Here is a 25821-nt window from a genome sequence, read left to right on the forward strand (position 1 = left end):
TATAGTTTCGGTGTGTTATCCTGTGGTTGATGTTTATTGTATCGTCTAGATGCACCTCATAGTTGCAGCACAATCAATATTTAAAGTGCAACACATGAAACCATGTAATGTGATCCAATCAGAATTCATTCATAGCTTGCATAGATTGCATTGGTGAAACAGCATGATTTTAGGTTAGTGGGTAGGCTGCTGGTTTTCACAATTCCATTGCATACTTTAATAAGATGTCTATTGATCTAAGGATTTCCTGTCAGTGTACATGTTTACAAGAGCAAACAAGCCATTTCCCACAAATCAAAAGCAATCTCTCGACTTTTTGCTTACTCATAGTTATAACACCTGTAACGCTTTTCTTTTTACACTTTGCTAGGGTTTCACAACAGGGATGGATCAGAAAGGAGAAGCAACGTCTTACTCAAATGAGTCACTGTCAAGTGTCAATGTGTATGGATGGGTGAATCTCATGAAAACATGTCCAGGTCATGTTTACACCCCCCAATCAGAAGCTATTTGACTTATTGCCTAAAGGCTTGACATAATTTTCTGGAATATTCCAAGCTGCTTAAAGGCACAGTTAAATTAGTGTATGTAAACTTCTGACCCACTGGAATTGTGATAGAGTCAATTAAAAGTGAAACAGTCTGTCTGTAAACAATTGTTGGAAAAATTACTCATGCACAAAGTAGATCTCGCTAAAACTGTAGTTTGTTAATATTAAATCTGTGGAGTGGTTAAAAAAGTGAGTTTGAATGACTTCAACCTAAGTGAATGTAAACTTATGACTTCAACTATATATATATATATATATATATATATATATATATACAGTATATATATATCAGAGAGCTTTTGGATACCCATTTTTACATCCTCTATTCTACATTAAAAAAATGAAGTGATTATTCGGTATGCAATAAATGGAAACCAAGTTTCCTGAACCAATCCCACAACAAACAGTCTGTGGGTTGCTAAAGACTTTGTTCCACACTTAGAAAAGAAAGCAGCCCGCTCTACAGTTCAAATGAGCAGTGCACTATTGATGTGGAAGTACAGCAACCATCAAAACACTCTTGGAGGCCATAATCAATATTTAATCAGCTGCTAAAGAGATGCTTTTCTCTGATTCCTTAAGTCCGTTAACACCTGTATTGATCCATTGCTGGAGGCTGTCCTCCGGGCTTCTGCCAGTTCACACAGCCTCACATTAAAGATGCTTTCATTCTAAACTGCTTTTTGTGCTGGTGGTCTACCAACAGCAGCTATATATAAAAGATGTGCTTTTAAGAAAAGCCAATTTGGCCTCAACTACTGTAGTATCCACAGTTATAAGTTTACGACATATATTATAATATATTAAGGTCGGGATAGAACTTATAAAATGGCATTGCCAGGGCATTGCTATGCTGTTGTTAAGGTGATCAGGGTGGTTGCATCACAAACAATAAAAAAAAGATTTTAGACAAACAATTGTGAATAATGTTTTTTATATATGTATATTACAAAATTGTACAATAAAACTATTTATTTACAAGTGGTACAACATTTGATTTAAAATATAATATATATAAAATATAATAACTTTATAATCTATCAATCCAAAGTAGCCTATTCTGTATGTTAACTCTTCATTCCAATATTAAAGGGATAGTTCACCCAAAAATGAAAATTCTCCAGACCAAAATATAACTCCTTTTTCACAATTAATCTTGATATTAGCAGGCTCCTTCGCGATCATGATTTCAAGCTTGATTACACTATAATGAAGCGCTCTGTGCATGTGTCAAGTACTGGTAAGTGTAACGGAGCTTGAAATCATGACTGTGTCTAGTGACTGCAATTGTAAAATGAACAGGGAAAGAGGAGTTACAGTTTGGTCTGTTCTCACCCAAACGATTGGATCGCTTCAGAAGACATGGATTAAACCACTGGATTACGTTTATGCTGAATTTATATGCTTTTTGGAGTTTAAAAGTTTTGGTCACCTTTCACTTGCATTGTATGGACCTACAGAGCTGAGATATTCTCTGCATATAAATATTCACTTTGTTTGTGTTCAGCAGAAGAAAGAAAGTCATACACAACTGGGATGGCATGAGGGTGAGTAAATGATGAGAGAATTTTTCATTTTTGGGTGAACTATTGGTGCACAAAACCCATATGACTTTCTTTCATGGCACACAAAAGGAGATGTATGTTAGGCAGTATGTCAGTCTCAGTCATCATTTACTTTCATTGCATCTTGTCTCTGTATAGTTTAAACGAATGATGACTAAGGCAGTCATTCTGTGTAACATCTCCTTTTGTGGTCGATGGAAGAAAGTAAGTTTAACAGGTTTGGAACAACATAAGGGTGAGTAAATGATAACATAATTTTCATGTTTGGATGAACTATCCCTTTACTACAGTTTTGTGTAACCGTGTGATGGAACATAAGGCTCTTGTTCAAATAAAACCTTGAAAAGTTCCAGCAAGCCTACTAATTTCTGATACATTTCTCACTTGCTTCGTAATACATCTCAGAATACATACATTTTGTCTCCATGTTAGTATGGGGAAAACAGTATGACTGTAGAACAGCTTTGGAAGCACAGAAAATATTAACCACTGGGTGGCGCAAGCTTCATATATCAGACAGTGCAACAAAACTGCTGTACAAAACTGTACATCATCATTCATTTAGTCTCATGATGAGGGAGCAAGCCTATGTATTTTCTATAACCAACAATGAAACACATGTATATTATGAGACTTGACTGAATGTGTGTTTCTCATTATTATAAAAACCTTTTGATTTAAAGGCTTGTGTTTAAATGCTTGAAATTAGTTTTGTAGACCATTTTTAGTTTTGTAGTCCATTGTGTACATTTCTTTACAAAACTATATTTTTTTAATGTATTTTTACTTTTTTGTCACTACATAATTACCATATGTTCATTTGTGTTCATAGTTTTGATGACTTCACTATTATTCTAAAAATAATAGTATAATAATTGTGCATGTTATAGGTCAAAATGTCAAAGAGCATTACTGAACAGAGAAAGTAAACATAAAACTTTATACCGAAGAAAGGTCACAGATATAAAAATTAGAACATAAGCAGTAACGTCATCAGTTAATGTATCAGCATTCATTTTGAAATGGTCTTCACTGCATGTCCACGGTTCAAGCTGTGGTTTTGCCCACGGATGTGTAATATATCTGGAGAAAGTTAGCCGTTTGCGATCATCTCAATGGTACCAGAGACTGTTAGAATGAGACGAGACACTGGAATACTGACGAATGGTACAAACCAGCTTTCGTTGAGAACGCGCATGTGCAATGGCTGGACCAGTAGCATTAAAATAGCGTTTTTTATAGCGTGATCTGAGCTAAAAAAGCGAGATGTATGGTACAATTGTTGTCATATTTTATTGCTGATAAAAAAAAAAAAATTTAATCGTAATCTTGACCAATCATTTTGGAGATTTCAGTCTTTCCTCATCAAAGCAGATTGGAGCTATACTTGTTTCCATAGAAAATAACGTCCCAAAGCGACTCGTACGCATTACGTACATGGCTGCCGAACAGGACTTTAACTGCACCTTCTCTGCTTACTTCCCCTGACGAAACTGATCAATCAGAAATTGTTTAGATTGTTTTTCCCGTTGGTGCTGTTGTTGTGAATGTAATATAACAGAACTACACAGTATGTTTTTATTTGTTCATAAATGTTCAAGTTCTATACAACACCTGCAGTGTTCGCTGCCCCTTTTTGGAGCTGGCCCGACCCCCTTCTGGAGTTAACCACCTTCTTTTGAAGATTCCGCCCAATTTTGAGATCTTCGTTCTGCAGCTAAACCTACTTGCACAGTTCTGGCTCTATTTTTTTGTAGCCATACAATACCTTAGCCATAAATGCCATGTGGCAAATCAGTCTGGAGCCGTAGTAAAACGATGTCCTCAAAATGCTGATTGGCTGATGGTGCACTAAAAACCGCACAGTCCCAAGCCACTCACTAGTGACTATCTTGAGCTGTGACGTCAAAGGCAGGAAACAGGTTAAAATCGAAGACTATCTTATGCTTCTGCTGGCGAAACATTTATTATAATATAATAAAATATTTGTGATCTTGTCAGAATACACAACTACTTTTGAATGACCATCAATAGAGAAACGCAAAATGGCGCGAACTGCATCAGCAAAACAGCCAGACCCTTTGGTTTTGATGGGCTATGACATAAATTATAGGCTTTCAACTTTTTTAAAAAGTGGCGAGCCCTTCGATATGTCGGGCCCCAGCTGTCTGTTTCAATAGGAATTACATCAACACAGAAAGGGACACTGCAAGTCAAACCATTTCAATAAACATCTCTTTTGCCCTTGCTCTCAGTTAATGACACATACTGTAATCAAACAAGCTTCAATTACTCCAGTCTGAGAACACATGGTTTGCTCTCTTAAAGGCTATTGAATAAGAGACAAGCCATTCGTCCCGCCCCAACTTCCTGTTTCATTAGGAAATACGTCAACACAGAAAAGAAAACTGTGTTCATCAAACCATTTTAAGGGGTCTTTAACACAATAAACATCTCTTTTGTTCTTGCTCTTTCGATTAATTAAGCAAGCTTGGAATCCACCATTCCGAACACACATGAGCCGCTCTCCTGCACCGACTGCAGGGCTTCTTTGCCATCTTCTTGCTGGCAGGAGATGCAGACCTCCTCTTGAGATAGTCGCACTGGAGCTTCAGCTTTGGGTATCAGTGTAGCAGGACTGAGTGGTATGGAACAGCAAGTCGGGGTCATTTGACAGTTAAATGTGGCCGTGATACTCAGATTGACTAAGGGACTGGATACGGATGGTTGCTCTGGTAGAGTCTCCTCCTGGCTGGCACCTTCTAACCAGTCATTGCTGCTGTGGCTCTGGTTTGAGTCTGGCTGGCTCTGGCTGTCTAATGATGTCACGGAGGGCTCTTTCTGGCACCCATCAACGGGTAATAAAAACTGACAATCAGGTCTGCAGTTTGCCAAGGAACCCTGCTCTTGCTGGAGAGAGCAAGAGATGAGAAAGAGATAAAATAAGAAACAAAAGGATATCAAGCGAATATGTTGGATTATTGTTGCTTTTGGATATGTCTGGAATAGCATACAACCATACTACTCTACTTTGCTTGTAGTACAGTATAAACACTGTGCACGGTAGACAAATTTGCCAAAATGTGCAGTATAAAGCCAGAAAACACTTCGGGGAGATTCACTAAGAATGAACTGCATCCGGTAGAAGCGCTGTTTATTTGCACACGCTGTATGCACAAATTTAGTGCCCGATTCACTAATGGAATTATGCAGATTGGGCGACGGCACAAACGCGCCTGTGCTGAACACACTTTGCATGCCGCAATTCTGATTTTGCAGAGGATGCAGCTAGCGATGCACCGATACCACTTTTTCTCTGCCGTTCTAAATGCATATAAGTGAACCAAACTATTGAGCATCTACATCTGAGATGTTGTTCTGGACGTGAGTAGCACTCAAATATTGCGCACGGCGTGAAGGCTAAAAATAGCTGCGTGTGTGTCAACAGAGCAGTGTCATTCAATAACGCGCTGGAGCTGCACGTGCATTTTATATATTTACTTATTAAACACAGCATTTTGTGATTCACAGAGCTATCACACGTCTTCAAGTGGTTTTGAATAAAATGCACGAGTCATATGAACTACTTCAATGGTGTTTTTATGGTTCTTTTATGTCATTTTTGGAGCTTGATAGTAACGAACATGACTAACACACAGTATCGGATTCGGATCGGGCTCGTCGGACCGATACCCGATCCGTTTAAAAACGTCAGTATCGGAGCCGATACCGATCCAGGTATTGAATCGTTGAATCCCTAGATGCAGCAGACCACTGCGATCTGGCACTCTCTGTCAGCACTGTACAGCATCACACTACCACTGTGATCCAGACACCTGAATCATCTCTTTAACAACTGCGCATTGGGATATATACCAGGTTTAAGACAGCATGATCTTATGAAAATTACGGGACTGTGGCAACATTTTTGCAAAAGAAATTGCATGCTTCATTACACGTTTCACTGCAGTTTCCCAGCTAAATGTCCAGTGGGAGGCGCCAAAAGCGAGTGAAATGGTGTCGTAATCAGACAAGGTTTTTAAGGTGAATGTTAGAAGGAGGTTTCAAAGAGTAAAACATACCTCTCTAACCTAAAACTTTAACCTAAACCTAACCAGTAGTGTTCTAAAAGCAAACTCGTCATGAAAAGTAAATTTTCTGAAGCAACCACGTCATTTCCTGTCACTTCAATGACACTTTCGGCTAATGTGTCAGCTTATGTGCTTGGCTGGGCTCGAGCTTCAGTCTTCTGAGTCTAAAGTCCAGCACTCTTATCAAGTTAGCTACCGCACAAGCTAATCACTTTGGAATAAGTGTTTAAATGTAGGTCTGTAATACAAGCATTAATATGTAGAGTTTTTCAAAAGATGGGTTAGAGTAAAAGTGTTTTGATATCATAACATAGCAGTGTGTGAGTAATAGAGCGAAAAACAAAGTGTTTCTAAAGTTATAATCAGCTGTTGTACTCGTGATTTGTGTAGAATTACTACTGCCATGAGCAACAGAAAATGTATGCAAACATCTCTTTTAAATAGGGATGTCCTGATACCATTGTTTTGAGAACAAGTACGAATACCGTTACTTTTTTTTTTGGTACTCGCCAATACCGAGTCCGATACCTGTTTTTTGGTTTTCTTTTTTCTGAACTCCATATCAACAGTTTATTTAAATTTTACCATCAAAATGTTGTTTAAATAAACACATTCATGAAAACTTTAATCACATGAAAGTATAACCATTAATTTCCAACATGGTATTGTATTGTTTTTATCAAATGAGGTGCTTTTATACAGAACCCCACAGCACAATCCTTAATACAACATTTTTGTCAAATATAGTGCTGCATAACATTGAATATAATGCAATTACTATTGATGTATTATTATTAGTAGTAGTAGTATTACAATGAATATTGCACACAATAGTAGTGATCTATTTCTGTAGTACTTTTTATTTTGGCAGAGCTTTTATTTTGAAGTGTTTCTGGGTCGTTATGACCAAGGAGCTCTGACGTAATGACGGCAGCTTCCCATTCCAGAAAAGCCAATCACTACGTAACTCAGAGTGATTATTAAACCGCAAAAGGCTGCTATTTAATTAAATAAACATCTGTATGTAGTCTGTATATGACTCGTGCCTGCTGAAAAACATGATGATGTTTTTCATGTATAAGCCAACGAGCTCTAAAAGGTATAAACAATTTGTGTCTTTATGTCAACACAACACCGGCTCCACACATTCACAAGCACTTACATTTAAGGAGGAGTGTTTGCGTGGAAAGAATGGCCATATTGGTCATTTTCAGTTTATCAACATCAACCAATTTGAATACATTTAGAGTAAACAGTGTAAATATTTAACATTATTCGCCCCACTGTATGGAATACTTTATCTCATGATGGAATGCGCTCAACTTTATTGGCAGACCGATATATCGGCCAGGCTGATTAATTGGCTCATATTTGACCATTTTGAGATTATCGGCATTGACCAATTTGGATTCATTTTGAGTAAATATTTAAAAAAATGTAACAGTATTTGCAACAATAATAAATTCGGCCGACTGCGTGGAATACTTTATTTCATGATGGAATGCGCTCAACTTTAATGGCAGACCGATATATCGGCCAGGCTGATTAATTGGCTCATATTTGACCATTTTGAGATTATCGGCATCGACCAATTTGGATTCATTTTGAGTAAATATTTTAAATATTTAACAGTATTTGCAGCAATATTGAATTCACCCCACTGTATGGAATACTTTATTTCATGATGGAATGCGGTCAGCTTTTGTGATAGACCGATATATCGGCCAGGCTGATTAATTGGCTGATATGTGGCAATTTGGAGATTATTTTGAGCAAATATTGTAAATATTTAACAATATTTGCAAAAATACTTAAAATTGTTACCAAACTGTAACATTTTTACATATGATAACTGGACGCCACTTGCTGCATTACAGTGCAATGTATTGCCATCAAGTAATTCAACAACAATGTAGCATGCTACTTGTTTGAAACATTTATCGATGCATACTGCATAATGTTTCACATACTATTTTAAGTAGAGAAGGAAAAACCAGCAAAATCTGGCAATCAGAAAACATAAACTTTATTTTAAACCAACATTGTGCCGAAAGAGTTGGTTAACAATAAAGTTTAAGTTCTTCAACCAACTTCAATCTAAGTGTTGCTGGGTATCTTCTCTACTAGTGGTTTGCTACTTACAAGCACCTTTGTTTGATAGATTTGAAGTTGCACCAAAATAATTGCTTCAAACACACTATTTTAACAAGCAGTACACAATGCATACTGCATAGTATGCAGTAAGCAGTATTCTATTCCAAACAGATTGAATGTATATGATGGATGTATTTTAAATTGTACCTTGTTGTTTTCTATGATCACAGCCTTCTTTACACCTGCTGGAGGAAATTACAGAAACACGTCACCTAAAGCATTCAAAAGGTGATTTGTGATTTGAAAATGTGGTGTTGCTTTAAAAAAAAACCAATCTGGAACTTTAGAGCTGATAATATTTAACTGATCAACACAAAGCCCAATCAAAATCACTTTAAACTCTCTGATGTTTTTGTGGTGTGTGTGTGTGCAGTATGTTGTGAAAGTGAATATACACACAATACCTTTCCTGTTTCGAAATCTGCAGATAATCACTATCACTGTCAGCATCAGCAAACCGAGCATTGAGCCAGTGATGACTGGAGAACAAGACAGAGAGACACAGAGCAGAGAAGAAACACAATAGAAGAATCGTTAAATGTCAGGGGTGAAAGGAGAAGAGGAAGGAAATACATGACAGAAAGAAAAATGATAAGAGACGATATTAAACAATCTAGCAAACCCTTAAATAAATTGTGTACAGTTCAACCAAAAATGTTGTTATAGTTTAATTTGACATGAAATATTGATTTAAATTGAAATTATTTCACAGAGTGCAACAAGAGACATAAAACTAGCATAACTATGTAGGAAATCGATTATCTGGGACAACCTTTCATTATACAGTTTAGAAGTCATTATAAAAAGATATTTGACCACAAAATGTTAATACAGTTTAATAAGAGCTCATGTTTACCATAGATTATAGTCATGGTATATTGTTCAGGGTTGGAAGTTGGCCTGACTGAAACTAAATTTGAGGAAATTCTTGTTGTGCTTGCTGCCACTCCGCTCAATACAGGTAAAGACGGTGTGAAAGTCGGATTCATGGGCTGTGTAAAGCTCTGGATTCCTCTTGGTTTTAATTGCTGAGGATTGTCTAGGAAGCCATTGGGTGATATTTGAGGAGGAACCTTGGTTGTTGTAGATGGTGTTGTGTCACACTTTGTGTCAGTGGTGGAAGTGCCAGATATCAAAACTGAACTGCCAACACATCTAACATGAAAAAAAAAAAGACAATTATGTGTCAGTTAGTTCCAGTCCTCTTGTCTTATTGGACAAGAGGTGTTTCAAGAGAACTGATATTTAGCATAACAGCATTAGGACGTGTCACTGTTTCAACCTGGTTCCATATAATCATGTACTATACCAACATTTTTGCATTTCCTGGGGAAATGAACACTAGAGGCGCTGCAACAACAACTCACTTGAATGATTCATTTCACACAAATTCACAAGTATCTTTTCACCCTGTTCCTCACACAATGCTATCTTCTGACATTTAAACACTTTTACTTTAGCGCATGACTTGTAAGGCGATGCGTTTTATCCTTTGCATTACATAACCGAATACATTTACAAGCTTTTTTATGTCTGATCAAATTGCGTGGTAGCTCAACTGATGGAATGTTGCACTTACGATGTAAAGGACAGGGGTACAAGTCCTGAAGAGCACGCGAGTTAACACGTGAGCTGAAAGTCTTAGAAGCACCACAAAATGACGTGGTTGCTTCAGCAATTGCGTTTTTCACATTACATGTGCTTTTATGGCACTATCGGTTATGTTTATGTTTAAGGATTAGGGTAGGGAGGTTTTGTTGATGGCTACCTGAAAAGTGCCCACAGCCCCTCTAAAACCAGCCAACAGACAGGCCTGTCTAGACTGGGAGACCAAGACCAGCTAAGACCAGCAAAGACCAGCTTAGGCTGGTTTAAGCTGTTTTTTTTTAGCATGACTGCGATTATGATTAGCTACTTAAATAAATCCCACCCAACCTGTTTATATGCAAAAATTTGTGTTTTTGTAGGTAGTACCTTTATTTCAATTTGCAACTTACCGAGTATGTGGCTTGCAGGGTTCAGTATTAGTGCGGTTAGAAAATGTTCCTTTACTACAGGGTGCACACTTGACATTAGATTTAGATGTACCTGTATTTACAAAAACACACAATATACTCAGAATATGAGGATATCCAATATCTATTCACAACTGAGACAATATTCACAATTTGCATTAAAAACCCCATGAAATCGCTTGATGAGCTCAGTTTTGATGGGCATGCCAATATGCTTCTGTTTACATCACAGCCGTGAACAATAACGGTGTACAAATATACATCCTTTCCAGTGGCATAACTTGGATCTTATGGGCCCCAGTGCAAAGAACCTGTCTGGCCCACTCCTTGGGGAGCCTGGGTCATTTATAGTCACCTGTCGGGCCTGCAGTCATTTTTATGGTTCCTTTTGGCCAACAGTTACGGTCTCCCTCTCACCCTGTTCCCTAGGGCGGCTGCCCATCCTGCCCTCCTTGTAATTATGCCCCTGATCCTTTCCTACTATATAGTATGCCAAAAACAGCATGCCAATGGATTAGGATGACTGAATCCTCAATATTTATAAAACAGTAGGCGAGAAATACCCAGATGACCTTCTACATCCGCTGCGATTCTGAAGTGCGCATCGACACTTTATGTTCCCGTAATGTCAGAGGAGCTGAAGAGACATAATATTACAAACACTGGATTTAAAACAGTGGTGGAGAGCCGTGAGTTAAGTGACTAATTTCAACTGTAAGTGATATATATACCAAGAAAGTTGTTCCTTGAGGTTAAATTGTGTTTGTTTAAAAAAACCAAAGTAGATTATTGTCGCAGCTGTTTTTACTACATCACATATTCAGATTATGTCCAGAATGTATTCATGCTACTCAACTGCATACCTAAAGTACATACTTTTTTTACTGGCCGAGAAGTGCGTCCTTTATCAAATGTTATACATACTCTGACAGTATGCGATTTTGGACACACCGAAAGATTTGCTACTTGCTAAATGCTAATCAGTGGCAGGTTGTATTGGGGGAGGGGCAGTCTCATTTTAGAGAGTGTTTACAATTGCAAGTCATCAATATTTTTTTACATTTTCCCAGAAGAGAAAGACTGTAAATAATGAATGCATCTATCTGCGAGAGCAGCCTCAGAGACACGGGTTCTGATCCCATGGAAACCAGGAAGTGATCGTGTTCACAGCACGCATTTTCCCTCCAAAATTACATTTTTACTCCACTGATGGTTAGGTTTAGGGTTGGGTTTCAAGTTAGGGGGTAGAGTTAATAAAATATGCATTCCTGTTGACTTTGGGAAGGGGATGCCACTCGAAGGGTTGTTTCAAACAAAAGGTAGTGAATTTTTTCACAAAGGGCCCTTTCACAAGACTTTTAGTGAAGGGTACATTCAAGCTGTAATGCCATACTCCCTTCAGAATGCGCACATCTAGAGCTTTGTCCTTCGTAGTGAGTAGTAGGGCATAGGGATAATCACTTTCGATTGGAATTCGACCCCTGAGCTGACAAGGTTCAAAAGCACTTCAGGCCTTGGCCACTGGGGGCAGCAATTCAAAATTTGGTAAGCACAGACCGATTCCAGCTGAAGAACTTTCAACCTGCTGTTGCCGAATTCATAATGAGATCAGTCTACATATAAATGGATTCAGTTAACCAACATGGACTAAAAGCCAAACAAATACAATTTTGATTTCATGGGGTCTTTAGAAATTGTCTTTGTAACTACATTATGTACAGTATGCTGCATACCATTTTTGATTACACCTTCACCAGGTTTGCAGGATTTAAATTTTCTACATTCCTCACATTCGCCATTGAAATCATGTCGATAACAGAACATTCCATGCTTGCACTCACAAACAGACTTGGTATCAGCCGAGCATTTTGTGGTATACTTCAGTCCTTTGTCTAACAAAGAAATTGGAAAGGAATACAAGTCAATTCTGAATAATTCATTCATAAATAATTTAGAGGTAGACCGATATTTCAGTTTTACAAATTAATCGGTGCCGATAGTTGTCAATAGTTTTTTCCTCTGTCTTTCTTGAGGATTCTACAGTTAGAATGACTTGGTTCTACAGTATAAATAAATAAATAAATAAACCTTATTCCTCAGACCTCATATGGTGAAATATGTAGGCTATAAAAAGCTTAATTTGGTAATACTTAAATATAGAGCATTGTAATGGAGCTAAGTCTCCATCATTTGAATATAAGAGTCCCTGGTGTGTTTTGGGATTGTTTATAGTTAAATGTCCCACTTTATACACTAAAATCTTCATTTTTTTCTAGTTATTATTGGGATTTTGGTTAATAATAAACTGCATCTAGATTTGATTCATTTTGGACTCTTATAGCCTCTATATCTGTGCCCATCATAGTAAGGGGAGTCTAAGATTTTTTTTTAACATTCTTTAAATCAATTTTAAAAACTATCGGCCGATTAATCTGTAATTGGCCTTTTCCGCCACCTTAGTTACCGTTATCGGCAAAATCCACTATAGGTCGACCCCTAAAATAATTATTATAAGTACATTCATAAGAGACTGTGAGGTAACACATGATAATCAATCACTTATGCTTATATGACTAATTTCATGTACAACATGTACTGTAAGTTGTGCTTAGCCTGTCAGATAAATGTATACTTAATTTAAAATTTTAAGATAAATTAAAAGATATATTTCAATTAAAGATTTTTATTTAAATAACTAAGCACTTACTTCCATGGAGTGTTCAATTTAAATTGTCAACTTACTATCATAACATTTTTTACACGAAAAACAATTGCCAAAATGGTTCATATTGTCAGAGTACTGTCCATCCTCGCAGGGCGCACAGATGGTGTCCGATTCAGTAGTGCACTCCACATGCTGACGGGTCCCTAGAATAAGCACAAATAACTTTTTACATGTCTGCATTTGGCAGATGCTTTTATCCAAGGTTTATAAATTTTATCAGTATATACTGTACAGTATGTGTTCCTTGGGAATTAAACAAACATCCTTGGCATTACTAACCAGTTGAGCTACAGAAACACATGTTGCTTTAAAATATTTTTTAAATAAAATTTGGAGATGGTTCTGCCAAGTCAGCTAGCACAAATGACCAATGCAAAACTGTATTTTTATATTCTCTCTAATAATGTCAAAAATACAGGACAGTCTTACCTGGTTTGCATTTACTGCAGCATATGCGTAGCAATTTGTTGAAATATTCTGAGGTGCTATTGATACAGTCACCATCTGATTTATATGGCAGAGATGTCTGGGAACAAAAAGGGACAAAACTGCAGACATCAGTGAGATTGTCAAGGAACAGGAACTGATACTAAAGACATTTGACTTTTAACGAAACTCTTCCCCATGGCTTTTTTCCGTACAATTAAAGCCAATGGTGACTGAGACTGTCATCTTGCATAACATCTCCTTTTGTGATCCATGGAAGAATTAAAGGCAGTTTGGAATGACATATGGGTAAGACAATTATGACAGAATACTCATTTTCGGGTGAACTAACTTTAACCTACGCAGTGGAGAGGTGTACCACATGTGTACCGCCAGTGGAAACTGCCATGAGCTGATACAAATAGCCAAAGTAGGTCAATGGTAATGGAGAGTGCCGAATATTTTCAGACAAAGCTTGAGGTTTTTTGTCCTCTAATGGTCTTCTGACCAAAAGATTAGACTTTTTTCCTGATGAGAAAATGGGCAAAATCATAACATAGACTTACTTGAAGGAGGGACCCAAACCATATCTAGACACCAGAATATCATAGAGCCTTGGAGACGTTTGACAGGGACAGAAAGCAACCACCTAGCAACCACCCAGGACACCTTAGCAACCATCTGTCAATGCTCTGGAAACCAAGCAACCAAGTAGCAACACCATGGCAGCATCGCGGAAGGCATGCTCACATTTTCTTCAGAAATGTAAAGATCTGGTTATTTTTTTTCTTTTCTGCGGACCACTAATGTTCAGTTTCCAAAGTTACCCTGAATGAATTCAGAAACTGCTGTGGTTTGTCATGTCTAGAGAGTGCAGAATGTGTCCATGCAGAACTCTTACTGAATGCAAACGTGATGAAAATAAACAGTGCTGCAGGACAAAAGCAGAAGTGAAAGCAGAGGGGAATGATTGTTAACTAACTAAATTATAATGTGCAAATTAGTTGCGAGAGAAACAGTAGTGACTGGGAATTTCAGACCGGGAAACCAAATTGTTCAGAGGAAACGCAAATGGAAATATCCATAACTTTTCGATTGTTCTTAGACTTCAGCTTGACTTTGTTTTGTCTATTAAATTAACTTAACCTATTAAACAAAATATACTGTACCAAGAGCTAATGTATGATATTTGAAAGATATGATTATGATAAAAAAAATCAAAATTCCTAGATTGTTCCAATCTAAAGAAAAAAAGTCCAGGTTTCTTTTCACGTCAAAAGCAAACGTAAATAATTAGGAAAATGTTTTTTTTTTCCATATACCTGTATCTTAAGAAAATAGAGACTATTTTAGGACAATTAAGATTATTTGTATTTTCATTACAATTAAACACATTTTCCCCCTAATTTGAATTACTGTAAATAAAAACAATTATAAAAAGCAGAATTTTGTTTATTTAAATTGTAGTATTTTTACCTCACGGTATACTTATTTGTTATACTGCCTTAAATTAATGCTGATTTAAATGAAAAATACTAATTTTTTAGGAAGGCCAAATTACTCAAAATTAAACAATAAATATTTAAATAAATCATTAAATACTAGGGATGTCATAAAATATCGGTATACAGATTACTGAATGGCACGTTATTTTATCGAAATATTTTTGAGGCATTGATATATTAAAATTAGCCAACATTTAAATTAGGAGCCCAATTTGCGTGCTTTCCAATATGCTCAGTTGGCCATCTGTTTAATAGTCTGGTGTAATAGCATTGGGATACCACAATATAACATTTACTGAAGCACACACACAGGACGAGCTGAAGTGGCACAGGAGATGGTAGTCCAAAGTTACAAAGGTTTTGGTACTACTTTAAGAATGATCAAAGTGGTGACGCCATGCAAGAAGCAGACGTGTGAGTGACGAGCTCTGCGCACTTTGCTAAATTTGTAATTATTTTCATATTATAATCTGGTGAAATTTTATACACCCAGTTACACATTTGCTCTCTGAGGCAAAACATGGCAAAGAAGTCAAAATCCTCGGGCTCTGGAGACATTAAAAGGCCCCGACAGGCCTACAGACCAGGGACTTGATTTGGATGGCACGGCAGGAGAGGTGATCCAGCGTCAGTTGTCCAACATGTTGGTGATGTTGACAAAGGTTCTTGCTGACTTGGAGGATGTCGCTGTAATACGTCGATCGATTATGGTGATGGAAATAAAATTCTCCGAGTTAGTTTCAAGGGTGACTGATGTTGAGAGACGAATCGATTGTCTGGAATCTTCAGAGAGGGAATTAACCGCTAATCCCCCCGTGACCAAAGTTGATTTGGAACATCTCCTTGAAAATCTTGAAGATCTTGAGAATAGAAGCTGCAGGAATAACGTTAGAATTGTTGGAATTCCTGAGCATGAGGAGGGCAGAGATATGGTGAAATTGTTCTGTTGAATAACACTCCTTTGGAACAGCTGTGGATTAATCTGTTCATTCTTCATGCTTATTCCTCCTGCTGGCTGTAGTTTGTTTTGTTGAGTATTTTTACGGGACATTGGAATGATTACATCATCCGCTGAACTCATAACAGCCGGCTCACTGAACATTTGTTTGTCTGTCCAAGGAATCTGAACGGTTTTATATCAGCTGGAATTTGTTTTGTGGAAGATCACACCTTTGAGACAGTTCTGTGAATGAATCTACATGTTCTTTGTGTTCATTCTTCCTATTGGCTGGGGTTTATTTTACAAAGTATTTTCTGTTATGCAATTTTGCCTCAAATTGAGCAATCCGATGGCAAAGTTGTCATGGGGGCTCGTGGGCATTCACAGACCTTTTGAGTTTAGAGGTACTGTCGCTGGTTGGCGCTTTCGTGCATGGGGTTAATGCGCACGTTTTTCTTTTTTCTGTTTGTTTTGTTCGGGGGGAAGTTCGGGGTTTGATTGTTTCACTATTGGGGAATGTGGTCTGTATAATTTTGTTTTTGACACAATTTATTTTTTCTACTATATCAAAATGTCAAATGTTAATATGAGTGTACTATCTCTCTCCACATGGAATGTAAATGGGTCGGGGCACCCCATAAAAAGAAGGAAGGTTATTACTTTTCTTAAACGTAAGAAATATGATATAGTGTTTCTTCAAGAAACGCATCTTTCCCTGCAGGAAGCTGAAAAATTTGGGAAGATATGGGGTGGACATGTTTTTTTTAGTGCTGGCTCAAGTAAGAGCAAAGGAGTCATTATATTGATTAATAAACATCTACAATTCAAATGTCTCCAACAGACTAAAGATAAATTAGGAAGAGTCATTATTGTTTTAGCTTAAATTCAAGGGCAAAGGTTGATTTTGGCTAATGTTTATGCACCTAACACTGATGATCAGGGCTTTTTTATAGATCTTGAAGGGATGCTGCAAACCGCTGGCACCCCTCATGATATAATATTGCGAGGAGACTTTAATCTTTTGATGGACTCAGTCCTTGATCATAGTGAAGCAAATGTGTGTAAACCCCCTAGAGCAACATTGACGCTTCACAATATGTGTGGATCTTGGTCTGACGGATATTTGGAGACTTTTGAACCCATCTGGTAGGGACTATACATTTTTTCATCAGTCCATAAGATTTATTCTAGAATAGATTTTTTTTTTATATCCAAATCCCTCATTTCATCTGTTGTTGATTGTTCAATTGGAAACATCAGATCACGCCCTGGTGAGTTTAGAGATGTTGCCACATATAGAGAAAAATAAATCATATAGTTGGCACCTTAATGTGTCCCTTTTGCAAAATCCTGATTTCCAACAAACGTTAAAGACTGAAATCAGTGTTTATATGGAGACCAACTGGTCCTCAGCATCCTCTGTGTGCGTAGCTTGGGAGGCACTTAAGGCGGTTCTTCGAGGTCGGATCATACAGTATGCCTCATTCATCAAAAAATCCAAAGCACAAGAACTCGTGGAGTTGGAAGGGAATATTAAAAGTGCAGAGGCAGAGCTGAAGCACCGTATGTCAGCTGACGGCCTCAGAAAATTGACCCGACTGAAATATAGATATAATACTATTTTGTCACGGAAAGTGGAGTTTTGGCTATTCAGGGCAAGACAGTCATACTTTGAGTCGGGGGACAAAGCAGGGAAGCTTTTGGCTAGATATATAAAGCAGAGAGAGTCTCTTTCTACCATTCCCTCAGTGAAATCTGCTGGTGGTGAAATTTTTACCTCAGCCATTGATATTAATAATGCCTTTAAAGAGTTCTATCTTGATCTCTATAGTTCCACGTCTTCGTCTACTGATGAAGATATTAGAAACTTTGTGGAACCATTAGATCTTCCTAAACTGACGATTGAGCTAAAAAACTCTCTTAATTCTGAGATAACCTTGGAGGAGCTTGACGAGGGAATGAAGTCCCTACCTACTGGCAAGGCTCCGGGGCCAGGTGGTTTTGCTGCAGAATTTTTTAGATCCTATGCTACAGAACTGGCTCCATTTTTGTTAGAAGTTTATACTGAATCATTAAAGAATGGAAAGCTTCCTCCAACCATGACACAGGCCCGGATCAGTCTGATTCTTAAAAAGGACAAAGATCCAAGAGAGTGTAAAAGTTACCATTCAATCTCCCAGATCCAACTAGATGTAAAAATATTGTCAAAAATTTTGGCTAACCGATTAAGTAAGGTTATGACATCTCTTATACATATAGATCAGGTGGGATTTATTCGGGCCGTAGCTCTTCTGATAACATCAGGTGTCTCATCAATATCATGTGGTCAGTAGCGAATGATCAATCTCCGGTCGCTGCCATCTCACTTGACGCTGAAAAGGCATTTGATATGGTAGAATGGAATTATCTTTTTAAGATTTTGGAAATGTATGGGTTCGGGAGTGCATTTATTGGTTGGATTAAGTTACTTTATAGACACCCTGTAGCAGCGATACAAACGAATGGATTAATTTCAGATTATTTTACTCTGTATAGGGGCACTCGGCAAGGCTGCCCTCTTTCCCCTTTATTGTTCTGTCTTGCCCTGGAAACATTAGCAGCCACGATAAGGCGGGAGGATGATTTTCCAGGGGTGGTGGCGGGAGGTGTGGTGCATAAGCTTCTGCTTTATGCAAATTATATTTTATTATTTGTCTCTGAACCTACTAGATCTATGCCTTGCCTCCACAGAATTATTAATTCCTTTTCCAAGTTCTCAGGATACAAAGTTAACAGGTCTAAATCCGAAGCTTTGGCTCTGACAACGTACTGTCCAGTAACGGCTTTCCAGCCGGGCGCCTTCCAGTGGCCCAAACAGGGCATTAAGTATTTGGGGATTTTATTCCTAGCAACTTTGTCTGATTTAGTTAGTGTTAATTTTGACCCTTTAATAAAAAGATTTTCGAGCAATGTGGGCAGGTGGGCTTCATTACATTTGTCTATGATTGGGAAGGTTAATGTTATTAAAATGAATTCCAAAATTCAACTACCTGCTACAGTCTCTCCCTCTAGATGTCCCCCTCTCTTATTTCAAGCAATTCAATAGCATAGCAAAGTCCTTCATTTGGAATGGTAAACGTCCCAGATTGCATTTTAATAAGTTACATAGGCCGATTGACAAAGGTGGGCTAGGCCATCCAAGATTTTGTTTTATTACTATGCGTTCAGTCTCAGACATTTGGCTCATTGGTCACTTCCACCTGAGCGAGCCCCTCCCTGGTTTGTTATTGAACAGGCAGTTCTTGCCACTGTTTCGCCATTACAAAGCATCTCTATCAAACTAATTGGAAAAGTTAAGTTACACCCCGTTATTTCGCATTTACACTTGGTATGGACAAAAGTGTCTAGATTGTTTAATTTGGACACTTATTTAAATGTTGCCTAAAGCATATGGCAGAACCCAAGATTATGTATTGGCAAGTCCCCTTTCTGCTGGCCAGAGTGGATTGTGGGGGGGTTGCTACACTCGGTGACCTATATGAAAGTGGTGTTTTGAGATCATTTGAAAACTTGGTCCAACATTTTGGGATCCCCAGACCTCAGTTTTATAGATATTTACAATTGCGCCACCTACTTTGTACTATTTTTGGGAGTAGCACACACCCCCCTAAGGAGGCAGATGCTTTGGGAGAGGTGATTGCGGCTTTTGGAAAAGGTCATGAGGCATCGGTGTACTACTCCCCGTTAATTCAGAGTCTGGGGGATGGAGCTTTAATTCTATTAAGAGATTATGGGAGAAAGATTTGAATTTGGTATTGGAGGATGGAGTTTGGACTAAGATTCTGAAAAATGTCAAGTCTGTATCTAGAGATGCAAGGGTTAGCCTTATTCAGTTCAAGATTTTACATAGATTCTGTTGGACCCCCTCTAGACTGTATAGGCTTGGTCTTAAAGACACACCTACCTGCTGGCGATGCCAGTCGGAGGATGGAGATATAACCCATGTTTTTTGGGGGTTTCGTTTTGCCCCAGACTCTGTATTTTGGGAGATGGGACAGAAATTAATGTGGAGAATAAACATGTGGAGGATTGGGTCCTAACCTGTGTTATGGTTGCCAGGCAGGTGATTTTGAGGGGTTGGAAGTCAGTTGGAGCACCCCCGTTTCAGGAGTGGTGCTCGGAGATGGGGAGGGTGGCAGCCTTAGAAGAGAGGTCTTATAGAAGACTAGGGAATCCGGATTTGTTTGTAAGAAAATGGGGTGGATATTTAGCATTCTTGGAGGGTTCTCAGGTGGAATAGTGGAGAGAGGGGTAATTGTAAGTGTGTGTGATTTTTATATTTGTATATTTTTTTTTTTACTATTATTTTTTTTCTCTTTTTTCCTCTTTTAGTTGTTTGGTTTTTGTTTTTGTATTCTTTTATATGTGTTCATCTAAGACCACAGGGATGTTTGTTGAGGTTTGGGGTGGGGTTGGTGTTGGGGAGGAGGAGGGGTGGTAGTGGGTGTTAAAAGTTGATTTTGTGTATTTATAATTATGTTTTGTTTTTCTGTGTTTTAATAAATAAAAATGTTTATCATAAAAAAGAATGATCAAAGTGACGTTGATGAGTTTGCATGTTAATGTATGAAACTGGTATAACAGCGCAAACTGAACGATTAGAATTTACCCTGCCGCTCACACTTTATTAAAGTTGTGTTGAAAAATATGTTTGAAAAGACAAAGACTATTGTGCAATGAGCAGCCCAATTTATTTCTGAAAATATATATCGGTAATCATCGGGAATATCTTCAGATTATTGATGTGTGAAAAAGGCATCGATCCCAAGCCTATTAAATACATAATGAAATTGTTAAAAATATATATAAAATCATTAAATTAATAATTAAATAGCTAAATAAATCGATAAATGTTGATATTTAATTTTCATTTTAGCATTATCTTTTCACCCACTGACGTTGAGTGACGTGCGGATAACCGTAACCTGAAAATAAAAAGACATGAAGCTCATGCTTAAATGAAAAATCATCTCAAAGATAATGCTAAACTGAAATTGGATGCAAACTATTGCTAATATGAAAAACAAGGGGCATTTGTTGATTTATTTAGCAATTTAATTATTAATTTAATGATTTCATTATGAGCTTAAAGATTTTTTTAAAATATCTAAATATTAAAGTATTTCATTTTGCGTTATTTTGCCCAGTAAGAGAGTAAAGAAATACTGTATTAGAATAATAAGAATCATCATTGAGAATATTAGTGTCGGGATCCTGTCACCTAAAATCCAGCAAAAATCGAAGTTACAGTGAGGCACTTTCAATGGAAGTGAATGGGGCCAATTTTTGGAAGTTTAAAGATAGATATGTGAAGCTCATATTTTTATAAAAGAACTTAAACTTAATTCTGTTAAAATATGTGTATTATTTGAGCTGTAAAGTTGTTTAAATTTAATTTTTACAGTTGTTTTAGGGTTTACTGCATCATGGAAATGAAGTTGTAGTTGTGTATAAAAAGTAGTAAGCAATTTAATCACACTAAAATCATGTTAACACGCATATTGTTTACATCTTGTGGCTTTACTTTTGAAAAAGTGAGTATTTTAATGTTTACGGATTTGCCCCATTCACTTCCATTGTAAGTGTCTCACTGTAACACAGATTTTTGATTTTCTAAAGAAAAGCAGGGGCAAGTCAAAATAAATTTTTGTGGTAATCATCATTATGCCACAAATGCTGTTGATTGAGCTGAACTTGTATTGAAGCTGGATTATTCCTTTAATAGTCATGAGTATAATGTCACAATGCAAATGATCCTATTAGTTTAAAAATAGGCTTTTTTTTTTTCTTTTTTTTTTTTGTGGTGAAATATGATCCTTGACATGTTCTTGAAACAGATTTTGTGAGATTTCCCCAATAACCATATAATAATTTGTTGCAGCCCTACAAGAATCAGTTGTAAATTTCCCTACAGCCAAGAAAAGATACATCTTTGCAGTGAGCTCCTGTTGGAGAAATTATTTTATCTCGATTTAATAGTTTACCCACTGTACTGTAATTATAAATAGATAAACAGCTAGCATTACATCCACCAGCATAAGGCAAAAACATTTCACATTGTAAGTGTAATTTCCACTGAATTGTAATCAGTTGAAGGTGGAGTCCGTTTAATCCTTCACACTTCTGAAAATGCACCCTGACCGCATATTTACAGCCTGTATTCAGGCGCTTCAACTGATCCGTGCATCTAAAAACAGAAAAGTGTGATACAGGATTGCACAATTTCGTAGATTGCATTGACTGCAAGGGATGTTGTAATCTAGTGTCACACTTTTGGTCTTGTGAGGGGTCCTCAAAAATGAGTCATAACTTCAGTCATAACATGTGAAGTTGATGTGTGTCAGTTTTTCTGTTAAAACTTGGAGAAATGTTGCTTTCTACTATCCCATATTCATTCGAAGATTCAACGATAATTAAGCTGTTGGATCGTTGATTTCCCTGAAAAGTGTAAACACTGTGATTCCGTGGCACTTTCAAAGATTTCTCTGTTTGAGCATCCCGACCAGCCTGACAAAGCAACATTTACAAGGATGTTTACATGAACACCAGAAAGCCGTTTAATGCAAGAAAGCTGCTTAAGGCTGGAAAGCAGCGTTTCCGTTTACATGCACTATGTTCGTGGCTTTCTCTTCCCATATGCATGCGGCTCAGCGTAGTTTTCCCATGACGGTTGTGTAAATAACAAACATGGGATCTGAGGAAGTCTTCACTATTTTATTCTCTGTTGCTTCACTTTATTTCCAGATATTCCAGAGTTGTTGCTGTGTTTATTTCCTTAACTTTCCATTGTGGCCTACAGCGGTGGTGCTGCAATAGTGGGGTCTTCCTAAATCTTCCTTACTAAATCTCCGGGATTCCCCCAGCGTACTTGAGTGCATACACGTGAACATGAGGGACAGTAGTTGATTTTTTAAATTGGTGTGTATAAATGGACATTGACATAAGGTATCCGGTCTGTTCCACGCACATGCGCACTCTTCAAACTCTGTAAGAATGACGCTAATGTGTTTAAATGGCCGCACACACTGCGTTCTCTGGGAGAAGTCTGGGTGTGTTAAACCAATTTCTCTTGATCCCTTAAACGGTGTAAGGAAAATGGTGTTCTTGTTTACATGATGTTTTTTATAATGCTGCTTTCTGCAAAAACCCTGGAATAAACCGTTTTCTTAAGAAGCATGTAAACGGGGTCATTGTCTCAACCAATACCTTAAGTTTGGGACGGGGCTAGCTGTATGTTCAAACAGCAAAATATTGAGATAGTATTTGAGGAAAACTGTTTGAAAACAATCTTTATTGTTGTAATTCCATTTGGTGACACTTGCGGCACTTTAAACATCTAGAAAACGTAAAACGCTTATTTCCGAATTAAAATTGTTAGCTGCTATGGTCTTGTTGTGAAAATAATTTTAGAAATGAGCATGCAGAGATAATCAGAGATCAGAGGTTACGAAAAATGACTGCATCATTTCTGAAACCACTGAAGTCTTCGAAGACAGACAAAGAACGCTGAAGACGTTGAGAGGAAACTGCTGAGGTGTGTTACTGGGAAACGGCCCACATACACATGCCTGCGGACTTCCTCCCTGCTGCGTTACACTTCACTGAAGAACAGCCACTTAACTCGTATCCTAACCTATCTATCTGTCTGTCTGTCTGTCTGTCTGTCTGCCTGTCTGTCTCTCTCTATCTATATATCTGTCTATCTATCTATCTATCGATCTATCGGTCTGTCTGCCTGTCTGTGGTGACACAACACATTACCAAAATTGTTTGTTGTACAAATGTTATGTAAACATCCTGGTAATTAAGTCTGGCTTCCAGGGCATTTCTTTGTGAAAGCTGCATATTTCCCAATCTTAGTTACAACAAGTATAGCCAGATGAACCTGCAGTGTAACTTAATTTTACCTTGATTCCTTGACTAGACAGACAGCAATGAGACTGACAGTGAGCCAGAAAACAACACTTGCCTTTTTGATTCTCATTGTGCTCTTTGGTAAAGTATGCTGATGCAGTTCTAGTTTAACTGTGATATCTGTGAACTCCCCCACCTTCTCAATCTAGACCACAAAATCTATCAGAACTGCTGTGACGCTACAGTGGAAGGCTGTGTCTCAAAACCTAGTACATAATTTTTGGGTACCATATAGATAGTAGTCTATTTAGATATGGACCTGGTGGCCCAAAAATGCTATCTAGGTGGGCAGCACACTATGTTTTGCTTAAGCCTATGACAACCAAATACAAGGTTAAGGTAGGTAACAGGTTTTACCATGATTCCCAAAAACATAATCTAGGTAGGCAGCTCATTATGTTCAGAGACACCAATGATGGTCCAAAATGCTGTCTAAGTAGACAGTACACTAGGATTTTTCTACAGCTATAATGCCCAAAAATAGGAGACAGCTTCCATGTTTCTTCTAAGAAGACAGCTCACTAGGTTTTGCCTATATACATGATACCCAGAAATGTTGTGTATGAAGTCAGCAAACTACATTTTGAGACACTTAAGATGCCCAAATATGCTGTCTAGGTAGGCAGCTCACTAAGTTTTGCCCATGATGCACAAAAATACTGTCTAGGTAGGCGAATCGCTAGGGTTGCCAATGACTATGATTCCCACAAATGCTGTCTAAGGGTCAGGACACTAGGTTTTGCCCAAAATTGCTGTCTAGGTAGGCAGCACACTTGATGTATGCTTGAAAATGCTGTTTATGCAGACAGCACACTAGGTTTTAAGATGCCCAAAAATGCTGTCTAGGTAGGAAGCTCAGTAGGATTTGCATATGGGTATAATGCCCTGAAGTGCTGTCTAGGAAGGCAGCTCAATAATTTCTGAGACACCTGTGATGCCCAAAAATCAGTCTTGGCAGGTAGAACACTAGGTTTTGAGATGCAGATGATGCACTAAAATGCTATCTAGGTAGGTTGCACACTAGAATTTGCAAATGTGTATGATGCCCAAAAAATGCTGTCTAGACAGCATACAAGATTTGGCCTAAGCATACTGTATGATGGCCAAATATGTTGTCTAGGTAGCCAGCACACTAGGTTATGAGATGCCCATAATGCCTAAAAATTTAGGCAGCTCACCAAGTTTCGCCCATGATCATGATACACAAAAATGCTGTCTATGTAGGCAGCTCTGTAGGTTTTTCCGCACAGCCCAATAGCGCACTGCTATGTTGGAAATTCCAGAATGGCAAGAAATAACACTAAAAACATCAAACAGCTACATTTCTTTGTTATTATGTATATGGAATACATATACAATTTCAGAATCACTTTTGTTTTTCATCGAGTCTTTTCCTGATTTATCTTTCACAAATTTCGCTTATGAAAGTCAGACAACTTTAAGAATGAATCATTTCATTACGTTAGTCAGCAGGGCGTATAAAACTGCTCCTTACCTTCCCTTCCGACAAAAGCCACAGAGCCGCTAGAAATATTATTATTCGTATGGAGAGAATCATGTTTGGATTGATCTGAGACCCGCCGAGAGTGGAACTGCGCTGACCATCACACACTGGCACACTCGCGCGTACAGGAAATGTTGCACGAACACGGTCCCCTTGCAAAACCAGGAAGAAACAGTATGTTCACACAAGTGTTCAGACCTCCAGAGTCCTTGACGTACAGTAAGTAGTCCATGCTTATGATCTGAGGTTACTTTGGAGACCAGAAGTCGGAGTCTATTATAATATAATAAAAAATCATAGGCATAATAAAAATCATAGGTAGGATGCCTTTTTTTTTTTTTTTCTCCCCAATTTGGAATGCCCAATTCCCAATGCGCTCTAAATCCTCGTGGT

The 25821-nt window shown here is 37.8% G+C and overlaps 1 protein-coding gene across 2 annotated transcripts; it reads right to left on the bottom strand.

Moving 5' to 3' along the window:
* Positions 1-1467: 1467 nt before the first annotated feature.
* On the bottom strand, positions 1468-25620 carry LOC127426604 (tumor necrosis factor receptor superfamily member 1B-like). 2 transcript variants are annotated; one of them, XM_051673526.1, is made up of 9 exons: positions 25420-25620; positions 13530-13626; positions 13118-13243; positions 12109-12267; positions 10358-10448; positions 9217-9515; positions 8765-8839; positions 8508-8542; positions 1468-5025 (listed from the first exon to the last, which is right to left on the bottom strand). In XM_051673526.1, the coding sequence occupies exons 1-9, from the start codon at positions 25480-25482 to the stop codon at positions 4597-4599; spliced, it is 1374 nt and encodes a 457-aa protein (XP_051529486.1). In that variant the 5' UTR covers positions 25483-25620; the 3' UTR covers positions 1468-4596. The 2 variants fall into 2 exon arrangements, with proteins under 2 accessions (XP_051529486.1, XP_051529485.1); XM_051673525.1 differs by having other exon boundaries at positions 8508-8545; positions 25420-25615.
* Between the last annotated feature and the right edge of the window lie 201 nt (positions 25621-25821).

Source organism: Myxocyprinus asiaticus, chromosome 35 (assembly GCF_019703515.2).
Source record: "Myxocyprinus asiaticus isolate MX2 ecotype Aquarium Trade chromosome 35, UBuf_Myxa_2, whole genome shotgun sequence".
Classification (NCBI taxonomy): Eukaryota; Metazoa; Chordata; class Actinopteri; order Cypriniformes; family Catostomidae; genus Myxocyprinus; species Myxocyprinus asiaticus.

Bases quoted from the DNA above. Each gene is read 5' to 3' on its own strand.
- LOC127426604 (XM_051673525.1), bottom strand. From the start codon at position 25,482: ATGATTCTCTCCATACGAATAATAATATTTCTAGCGGCTCTGTGGCTT. The intron at 13,244-13,529 runs GTAAGACTGTCC...TGCTTATTCTAG, and splicing joins CTGCAGTAAATGCAAACCAG to GGACCCGTCAGCATGTGGAG. The intron at 9,516-10,357 runs GTAAGTTGCAAA...TTTTCATGTTAG, and splicing joins CCCTGCAAGCCACATACTCG to ATGTGTTGGCAGTTCAGTTT.